This window comes from Gossypium raimondii, chromosome 7 (genome assembly GCF_025698545.1).
Source record: "Gossypium raimondii isolate GPD5lz chromosome 7, ASM2569854v1, whole genome shotgun sequence".
In the NCBI taxonomy this organism is placed as follows: domain Eukaryota; kingdom Viridiplantae; phylum Streptophyta; class Magnoliopsida; order Malvales; family Malvaceae; genus Gossypium; species Gossypium raimondii.
In genome coordinates, this window is record NC_068571.1 from 44386783 (window position 1) to 44398065 (window position 11283).

At 32.7% G+C, this 11283-nt stretch overlaps 1 protein-coding gene across 1 annotated transcript; it reads right to left on the reverse strand.

Moving 5' to 3' along the window:
- Positions 1-1462: 1462 nt before the first annotated feature.
- Positions 1463-2304, reverse strand: LOC128042324 (uncharacterized). Its single transcript, XM_052633114.1, has 2 exons — positions 2192-2304; positions 1463-2106 (listed from the first exon to the last, which is right to left on the reverse strand). The coding sequence occupies exons 1-2, from the start codon at positions 2292-2294 to the stop codon at positions 1652-1654; spliced, it is 558 nt and encodes a 185-aa protein (XP_052489074.1). The 5' UTR covers positions 2295-2304; the 3' UTR covers positions 1463-1651.
- Positions 2305-11283: the final 8979 nt, after the last annotated feature.

Below are 11283 nucleotides of genomic sequence, written 5' to 3' on the forward strand. Positions count from 1 at the left end.
ATTTAAATAATTATTATTAAATATAATTTATAATCTACTTTATTATTATTAAACTGCAATACATATTTAATGTGCTAAATATCATTTGTGGAACAAATAATTTAATTATTCTACAATAGAAAAATATTAGCGATAATAAATAACTTTAGAATTGTATTTTGCATAAACATAATAACAATTGAATATTAACAAAAGGTTAAATGAGATTCATGAAATTCTATGTCACAATCCATATGTTATACAGTTTTGCCACATCAAAAAGTTAGAACATTGTATATGACATACCATCCCAAATATTACAAATAGAAAAAGTTACGAAAATGTCATCAACAAAACCATAAATTTTAATGGTCAGCAAGAAATCTTCTGACCCATTCCAACCGTACATCAGAAGGTAAACTAAAGAAAACTACCATTTGAGTTGGATGATCTGGAATTTTACTCAATGCTTGAAACCGTTCATCCACAGTTAAACCTTCCATTTCACATAAGGTTGGATATAAATTTGCCGCTTTTTCTTGGATGCCCTGGTGAACTACCACATCGGAGGCAATACTCCTACTGATTTGTTCGCCAATTGCCCGCATGTTTTCAGCCAATAAAGTGGCAGCATCATTAACTGAAGAAGAAAAATGACCAGTTGCATCAGAATTCTTTTTTTTCCTCTTTGAAGATGAGGAACTCCTTTGGTTTTTGTCTGTTTACGGCTCCGTGGCAGAAACATCCATGTCATCGAAAGAGACATTAGCATCGCAATCATAGTATTCGTTTCTGTCTTCATTAATATCTGCAGAAGGTACATCCTCAGCATTTATTTCTTCAAGAACGTCGGTAATTTGTTTGAGCGTCTTTCCCAGTCGCTCGATCTTTTGCGTATATGGTAGTAAGTTGGTCGTAGTAAGGGAAACTACGATGTTTGAACTGACCGGCTTCTTTATGACTCTATAAAAACGAGGAAATCATATTAGTTATAAGTTTGGTAAGAATAGGATAATAAAGAGTTGAACTCATTCTTACCTTTAAATAAGAGTCCCAAACCGCATCTTCAGCAACAATGACCTGCCTATGGTCGTCCCAACCAAAACCGCTATTGTTTTGGCCATTAAGTATGTCATACACTATTGACCAATCTCTTTTCAGTAACCTAATCCTTGACTCGATATTAGGTCTTGCCTTCAACATCGCATTGGGTAAAGCCTTCTAACATTTTTCTAACTCGTTTAAGTAACCGCTTTGAACCCCAGATCAATTAAATGTCCCAACATTGTGCAAGTCCACAATGCAGGAAACTAGTGCTGCATCTTCTTCTGGAACCCATTTCCTTTTGGTTCCTCGAGATGATTGCGAAGGAACAATTGATTCTGGAACACCTAACATAATTATCTTAAGAAAAAAATCAAATTAAAATTAAGTTTAATATCATGAATCAAAAGGTGAACACTTTATAAAATTAAAATTGAGTTCAATATCATGAATAAAAAACTCATAAAGAATAAAATTATAACACATGATGAATGAAAAGAAATCAAATTATAATTCAACAAGTTTAGTACAATACAATAAACACAAAAACACCACCAAAGTTTCACAAACTATATACATAAAATAACATAAACAAATGAACTCAAACTAAGTTTCTCCTTAAACCTAACTAATGTCTAGATGCTTGCCATTCATCGAACATTTGGTTGGCTAGTTCCATCCTCCAAGTAGCCCAAGCATCCGATGGATGAATATTGACGATATTCGGTTCATCGTCATCTAACACATTACTAGGTAATCCTTCTCCCACCTCCGCTTCAATAGGATCAATACTCATATGGGTTCGAATAAAATTATGGAGCAAACAACATGCAATAATGATCCTATTGTGCACCCTTACAGGATAGAATGATGGACTCCTAAGTATTCCCCATCTCATTTTTAATAACCCAAAGCATCTTTCAATAACATTACGTGCTGAGGCATGTTTCATATTAAAAAATTCTTGCGGAGTACTTGGCTGATAACCCTTACGCCAATCATTCAAATGATATCGTTGTCCTCTAAAAGATGCAAGAAATCCCTCACAATTTGTGTATCCAGCATCAACTAGATAATAACAACCTATAAAAAAATTTCTTAATTATTAATTCCCCAAAAAAGTTTGATCTTAATGAATAATTCAAAGTCCTTTAACTATCCACCTTACCGTGAGGAACTTTTAGTCCATGCCTCCTACTAATGGCATCTCGAAGAACTCGTCCATCAGCAACAGAACCTTCCCAACCAGGAAGAACATAAACAAATTGCATTTCAGGTGGACAAACACCTAGCATGTTTGTTGCTATGTCACCTTTTCGCGTTCGATATCTAGGTTTATCAACTGCTGGAACCCTAATCTTGGTGTGGGTTCCATCAAGAGCACCTAAGCAATTCTATATCACATGTTATAAAACCTTAAGTTAGGATACTAAATTTAAATCTAAATCAACTAAATTATGTACAAGCTATATATAAAACTTATTCCAATACCTTAAACCATTTCCACCTTGTGTCTGAAGAATCTGCTGTAATTAGCTCTGACTTTTTAAATAACACATCTTGTAAGCGTATGACAGCATTTAAAACACTATGAAATGATCTGCTAACAGTTTCCCCAGACCTATTGAAGTGATGCTTGATAACTCGATTTTTAAGGTGATGGGAAATGATATGTAAAAACATTGCAACTTGCTCATCAACAAGCATGTGCCTTGACGACTTCAATCCCCCTAACGTTTGTAACATCTCACATAGTTTGAAAACGACAAATCTATTCATCCTAACTTGTTCAATACAGGTCTCGTCACTAGCATGTACAAGCCTTTTCACATAATCCTGTTGTGCATAAAAATCTAAAATATAGGACCTAATCCTTGGTCTATAAGTATGAAGGCTATCGATGGCACCCAATGTAAGTATAAACCAACAGGCAATGTTACAGATTTCCAACCATATTGTCAATGCAATTCCAATTCTTTTACGCCTCACAGTTTGTACAATTAAAGGTAGACGAGCCATTACTGCAAGATATTAATGTGTTCCATATTGTCAAATTTATTTAAAAGGGTCACATTTCTCCAATCACAATTTCAATAACAGTAAACTACAATTAAATAATTTAATTGCCAAAGAACTTACAGTGAATGCGTGAAAAGAATACGGTACACTGTAGGTGGAGGAAGCAATCAAACAAGCCGCTTCAGTAGGAAGCAATATCACACTATCAAAGAAAAATGAACAATACAAATTTAGAATCTTAACGAGTACATTGCAACAAACAGTAACTTCAACAACACAGATGTGTATAAAAACAAGGCTATTCAATAGAATAAGGTACCATAAAAGAGACCAACAGGCAATGATTAAATCAAAAACTTACACATACTTGAACAACTAATGATGACTAACTAATGAGTGTGATCAGTTAATTACTAGTTGTGGCTCTCCTTGAAATATACAAAGTGATTATATATATATATATATATATATATATATATATGAAACTTATGACTTGTAAGAAACAAAAAGGCAGGAAATAGAAGAGGCATTACGGTCAAGTTGAATAAAGTTGGAATACTGCTTTATGACAAAGGTGACAAATAGGTAACTGTGGTATTAGAAAATGTAAACTAATAATATATTAATGGTATGGATGGACTTATATAAAAGTCTATCTAATTAGCAAAGGTAATCTACCGTCCTCATCAATGTACTTCACCATTAACACTTTCTAATCAGCCTAACATGGTGCACAGTCCACAATTATCGCTCTGCTTCCAAATTAATTCATCAGAATTCATTGTCCATCTTTTTATTTATTTATTTAGTATTAATACTTATCTCTCAAAATAAATAAAGCAATTTAACATTTGTATTGTTTAAAGGTAAGAAACAAATACAATTAAAATAATGGTAACAATTAATATATAATACCCATTGGTCAAATTTAAGAAAAAAGGGAAAAATTATGTAATATTAAAAATTAAAATATTTCAACAATTTAGAATAAATTAAAAATAAATTACTAATAAAATAATAAAAGTTTCCTATGTTTAAAAAATACTATAAAATTCCTATTTTAAAATAAAATAAACATGCTATAATAATAGAAAACATTCCTAAAAATAAAAAAGCAAACAAATATTAAAAATGCTCAAAATTTCTGCAAAATAAAAAATGAGATATGATTAGAAAAGAAACAGGTGTGTATAACATTGGATTTAAGGGAATCTAAACTCTATACGCAGTACATTGCAACAAAGAGTACTTCAACAACACAGATGTGTATAAAAACAAGGCTATTCAATAGAATAGGGTACCATAAAAGAGACTAACAGGCATTGATTAAATAAAAAACTTACACATACTTGAACAACTAATGATGTAGTTTAACCAAAATAAATTGGGAGTAAAAAAGTACATGGATACAGCCATGGGTAATGTCAAAACTCAAAACAGCACAACATATTCCTTTCTTTCCTTTCTTCCTTAACTAGCGGCCCTTATCTGTCACTTTTCAGGTTTGGTCTTTCCTGCCTACTTCTTTCTTTTTCGATCCCTTCTTTTTCTTTTTTCTTTTTTTGAGGTTTCTTTTATATGTTTTGGGTTCTTTTCTAGAAATAGGGTACCACAAAAGATACTAACAGGCAAAAAAAGGTGCCAAATTATCTAGAAATAGTACAATACGCCATGTAAATATTCTCCGAATGGTTACTGCTTGCTTAAGACTAAATAAGGTTGATTCAGCTGGATAATAGATAGATAATAACTAAATATGTAAAACAAAATTACATCTCTTCAAATCATTCCAATTAATAAACAACAATACAATTTCAATCATTGAATGAGGAACAAAATGAGCACCATCATTAAGCAACAAAATCCAGAAGGTAAACAAAATGAGGAGCAAAATGAGCACCATAATTTGCAGCGTACGGAACAAAATGAGGAGCAACAAAACAGAGGAACATTGGATTCCCAATATGCAAATCCAGAAGGTAAACAAAGAGCATCATCATTTAAGGATTTCCAATTTACCTTGATTGAATTGGAAAGCTTTTCCTGAGGGTTTATTTGGAGATACTTGGGATTGATATCTACTCACTGCATTTGAAGAACACAAGTCTGTTATGGTCGACAAAACTGTACATATATAATATACCTAAATGAAATTGAAATAGGCTGAAAAAATGATACATTATTAAAACGGCAACATTATTTAAGATACAGACCCAAATGCTCTTCAATCCTCCGTCAACATTAACAAGTTCAAAGAAGAAAGATGATTAAAGCCTAAACTAGCACAACTAGAACATACGATACATTAAACAGGTGGAAAACATCACAACTTCATACAAGCCTTCAGCAAATTTAAACCGATTTGATATTAACTTAAAAGTTCCTTGAAATCTTCAAGCTTCGTTTAACGTCCACTATCCTGTTTATAAAGGGAGCTTTCCACTTGGTTGCTTAGAAATACAATAATAATTTAAATAATCTAATTTTTTTTAATGAGCAGTTCTAAAGAATTGCTAGAATTAGATACTTTTCTTTCCATATTTCTCTATTTTCTCGAACACAAACAAGTATCAAGCCTAAGAACCACAAAATCTTGCAAATCAAACGATCCAAGCAAGAAAAAATAGCAAACCGAAAGAGGAAAAAGAAAAGAAGCAGATATACCAAAACTTTCTATACTTGCTGAATAAAATATTTTTTAAAAAGGAACTACTTCAAAATCCAAGTGAGTAATTGAAAGCTTCGATTGATCTCAAAACCGTAGAAACACTCGAGAGTCCAAATAATTAAGACTAGTGCAAGTAAGCAGATGAAAATCTTGGAAAAGCCAAATTTTCTCTTCTTTAAGTTAAAACCTTCAAACAAGCCAAGTGTGTATACTCATTCAAAAGAGTAAAATAATTGTGTAAGGATGTGTTTGGTTTTTCGAGAAAGCGCAGAGAAAAAATAAATAAATAAAATACAAAATTCAGAGGCGTGAGGAGAATGATGCAGCTTTTTTGCTTGCCTCTACTTTTTTTTTCCTGCTTAACACAAAAATGAAATTCCTTTTATTTGGGTTTCAAATAAAAGAAGAGGAGGATTATACAAAATTAGCTACCATTGTTCGCATGCAATGGCTCCGAAGATCCTTATGTAACAGCTTGTAATGAGCCTTTCTGATTTTTCAAAATTTGGAAATATTTGTCGACAGGATTTGGATTTCACATTCGAGCAAATATAATTAGCACAGAGAAACAAAGAAATATCATTCAATTTCCATGAAAATCAATCAAGAAACCAATGCAGTTGGTAATTTCCATGAAAAGCAAACATTGTTTTTTACAAGTTTCAAACAAAAAAGGAATTCAAAACATACCCAGAAAGGATGGAGATCAACGCAACTTTGTCAGAATGTGGAGATCAATAACCTTGACAGAGTCCTAGCTCTTGCTCGAAAACGATGAGGCCGGAAGAAATCAGGAGGGAGAGGGTGGAGGTGGAGGTGGCTTTCGGGTTGAGAGGGTAAAACAGGGAAGAAGGATTCGGTACAACCTAAAACGCAACCAAACTGACCTTTCCATCCGGAATGGAAACCATCAAATATGACGAATAGGGGCGTAATGTAATCAGCCCGTAATAGGGCATTACGTCCAACCAAACGTCGGAATAGGTAGGGCCCACCGAATCGGGCTGTAATGGTATTCCCATTACATCCAACCAAACGGGCTGTTAAGGTTTGGGACAAACGAGAAAGGGGAGTTGGGAAAAGTAAAAGTTTGGGGGAAAGTAAAAGGGTTTGCGGGGTTAAGGTAAAAATGGAGTTGATTCAAATGATTTGAAATTCGAATTTTTTTTTATTTTTTTAGTTGAATCGAATTTTACTCATCCATACTAGACTGAACAAAAAAAAATATAAATACCATATTAAAAATTATCAAACTCAAGTATCAAATAATATATTATTTTTCTTAAATTTTTATCTTATGAACTGAATAAAATATAGTTAAAAATAATCAAACCAAAACTCAACAAAATCAAAACTTAAACAATTTAAGCAACTTTTATTTTTTCTCTCAACCTAAATTTCATTAACAAGTGTTAATTGTTAAGCTCATCCATAATTCGAATCATTTAATCATGATAGGAAAATAAATTTTGTGATATAGATTCCATTTATACGGTCCAAACATAATTTTTCTTTAAAATTTAAATTCATCAAAATGTGAATAATTATAAATTGTACCCGTTCATCTTTGTTAAAATTATTTCCCTATTTTGAATTTTGTAGCAATGCGTGAAATGATTGATAATCGACAGGTGTCTATTTTTGTGTCCATATATGTGAAATGATTGATAACCGACAGGTGTCTATTTTTGTGTCCATATATAGCCTTTTCCTTATTTTACTGAAATACCATTTTGTCCTCATTAATATAAATATCAATATGCTCTCTACAAACTCATTTTCGAATCTTATAAAATAAAGTAATGTCATTGTCACCTTTAATTTAAGTGGGATAACCTTCAATAATTAAATGGTTAATCAAAGATTGAATAGGTTTGATGGATTCTCAGGTGTTTTGAGAAATTAGATTTAAATTTAATTATGATTTAGAATTAAATTTTATTGAGTACCATATTTATATAAATATAAAATATAACGGAATTTGATACAAATTATAGCTTTAATATATCATTTCTATCTGAATTTGACACTTTTTTTAATTTGTATATAAAATTTTTTCGGTCCAATTTAATATATAAACTTGACACTTTTTTTTTCTAATTTGGTATCTAAGTTTTTTTTTTTTGCCCAATTTATTTTCTAACTTGTCAAATGATATACAAAATACTCCAAAACATTAACAGTGTTAGTTTTTTTTTTTGGTAAAATAAAATAGCTTTAAGCGACACTACTAAGAAAACACATTAGTTCCTTACACAACCTATACAATCTGCCTAAACTAAATCCCGCATTGAACAAGGTGGTTATTCAAACACTTAGACCTCTGTGAATCTTGTAGTCGTAACCTTAGCCATATGGTCAACAGCTACATTATGAGCACTCGGAATATGGCGTATACAAACCTTCCAACTTAGATTTATCATTCGATGAATAGAGCGTAATTTCATCATCTTATTGTCAGCTGCTTCACCAGTCACAATAGTTTCCACCAAAAGAGCATTATCACAGTCAATCTCTAACTGTCGAATCCCCTTCTCCTATGCTAAGCATAGATCCTCTAGAATAACTCTTGCTTTGATCTTAAAAATTGCGTCTTTACCTAGCAACATCGAGAATCTTCATAACCAATTAACATTAGCATCTTTAATCATCCCCTCAATGGTAGCATAAGATTCGTTTGGCGACACTGCCCCATCTTTATTAAGCTTACTCCAACCTCTATTCGGAGTTGACCACTACATAGCAATAACCATAAGATTAACATGTAACACAGGTACAAGCCTCATTATGTAACTCCTCGTCTAACTAATATACATATCCACGATTTTCTTAGCATAACTGTGACTACTAGAACACACACACATATTACGATTTTTCCATAGCAGCCAACATATTATAGGGAAAAAAATTCACCATTCTATCTATTGACTATCACAATCTCCAATTTTCTACAAGTTTCATAAGATCCATTCATCCAGTGGTAGAGAAAAAGATCTTACCTGAGCATGAGTTGGCACAACTAACCACCAAACAGTCCTAAAAAGGTGCAATCCTAAACAACATGGATCCCCGATTCATATTCATTGCCACATCTCGGACAATGGCTTTCATTCACCATATGTCTCCTTACTCTCTTTGCATTAGTTAGTAATTTATTCTTCCACATGATCCAAATGAACACCCTAACCCTTTGAGGTGCTATGATTTTCCAAATCAAATTCCAAACACTAGAATTATCAATTGAGCCAATTTGGTGAATACCTCTATAAGCCTCTGTTGATGAAAAACTATCTCTTGTCGCTCATCTCCATGATAACTGATCTGGTCTTGCATCAATTGAAGGAGGCAACACAACTGCTATTTACAACACAATATGATTTGGAAGAACACTCCTTAATTGAGCCCAATCCTAGCTACCATTCTCATCCACTACATCACAAACACGTAAAGTGTCATTTGGTTGTTTTGAGTCTCTATAAAACGCTCTGAGTAGACCACGGTGTTATTTTTTTATGAAATGACAAAAAATTGCTAATGTATGGTTGACATGTGACAGATGATACTGAATTTGATGGTAGGAATAATTTAATTTTTTTGAAGTTTCCTTTGTTTCTCTAAACAATATGCTCAAATTTTACTTTCAGTTAGGCTAAGATTAATTTTACCGTTAATGACAAAAATAATTCGAGAGGGATCGTATGCTTAAAGTGTAAAAGCCTGCCCAACAGAGACTATATCAAGTTACTGTTTGGCATATAAGTTCGTTAAGTCAATGGTAGAAAATGAGTAAGTCAGTGAAGTGTTTTTTTTTACTGTGTGGCATATTTAGTGGGATTCACCATTTGGAGAATCCAGGATTTGGCGGACTCTTTTGTTAAGCTATCTGCCATCCCGGATGTTTTAGGCGAACTCGTTAGTTTGCAACTTTGATAGATGTGTTTCCATGTTTAGTATATTTTGTGATGGCTCAGTTAGTAAGGTTGAGATTTAGTTTGAGACCTAGTTAGAACTGAACTAGGGTACTCTAGATAATTAGATTCTTAATTATTTTATTCTCGAACTTCTAAAGTGATCGTGGGATCTTCTGACTTTCCACTAAGTTTTGTTCTTGGTTGTCTCTACCATATAAGGATAGCTAGCTAGCATGTTTTTACGTTTTACATCTACTTCTTCTTAAACTTTAGAAATTTTCAAGTTGGAATCGTTAACGAGGAGTTCCAGTATCTAGCTAACTCCATAGTTTGTATTGGTTTACCGGTAATTCTGGTAAACCTTAGATTATTTTCGAAATAATTTATGTATTTACAATAAAACATGCATAGGTTTTAGAACTACTTGTGAGGAAGGAAACTTCCTAACTTTAAGTTGCATGCTATCGATTTATACATGCATGTTAAATTTCAGTAGTTTAATGATATAATATATATTTATCTCTCTTTTTAGCTCAAGAAGCTAATAAAGGTTCAAATAGCAAGAGTAAAGGACCTGGTGAGTAGATTATTGTAGTAGACTTTTTTGTAAGTTCCTTTTTACTTCTGTGTGATCTAAATCTTCTTATTGTATAAATTGTGTAAGGTAAGTGTTCCCTCTCAATAATGTAATGTGTGGTGTCTGGTTTTGTGATGTTAAACCAGTATTATCAGCCTGAGTATGGTCAGTTCATGTTTCGAAGTACAATATCCTCTATACTGTACAAGCCCAGTATCGTCTATATGTGAAATGTGATATGTGATAGAGGAGAAGGAGATATGTTTGTGATGCATTCGGTAAGACAACTATATTGCAAACTAGATTGGCAGATCATGAGAAAACATGATTAGTTAAATTGAAATGATATGATGAGTTAAAGGATAAAGTATATGCATATGAATATGACTGATTGATATGATTCTAAATCTGAATTTTGGGTCTGAGTCTGGCACAAATATAAGTCATGTCTAAAACTTGTGCATTGTATTAAGTTATGGATAACTGGGTAGATAGCTTCCGCCCATGTGTCGTGTTAAGTTGACAGATTGAGTCCGTCTAATAATTGTGGCGTATTATGTTTAGTATGTCTAAACCACTTCGAAAGGTTGAGTACCATTACGAGTACTTATACTTGTTTACCAGTAGTATCCTTGTATATTGTTTATGTTACTTTTAATAATAGAACTCACTAACTTTGTTTAAACTTACTCTGTTAACCTTTCCTTCTCAAGCTTGTTGATTGAAGAAAGAGATTCTATAGCAGGGGCTACGCTAGAGTTATTATTGGTAGTGAACAACTTGCTTCTTCCTGTATCATCCATGACCTTTTGGAAGGGTGGCGTATAGTTCTGTTTGTAATCAAACTTGTAATAATTTACAGCTTTTATCAAAACACTATTTTATGAAAACTGGCAAACCCCATCTATTCTGATTAAGACTGCTGCCACTGTTTTTTCAGATGCTGCCAAGTAAAGAGAAATAGTTTCCCTTACTCGAGGCGACATCTGGAGCGGTGGAGATGTGAGATATAATTTGAGTTGTTCAAAAGCATCTTGACATTCCTCTATCCAAGTAAAAGAAGTTCTTAATGCCTTAAAGAACGG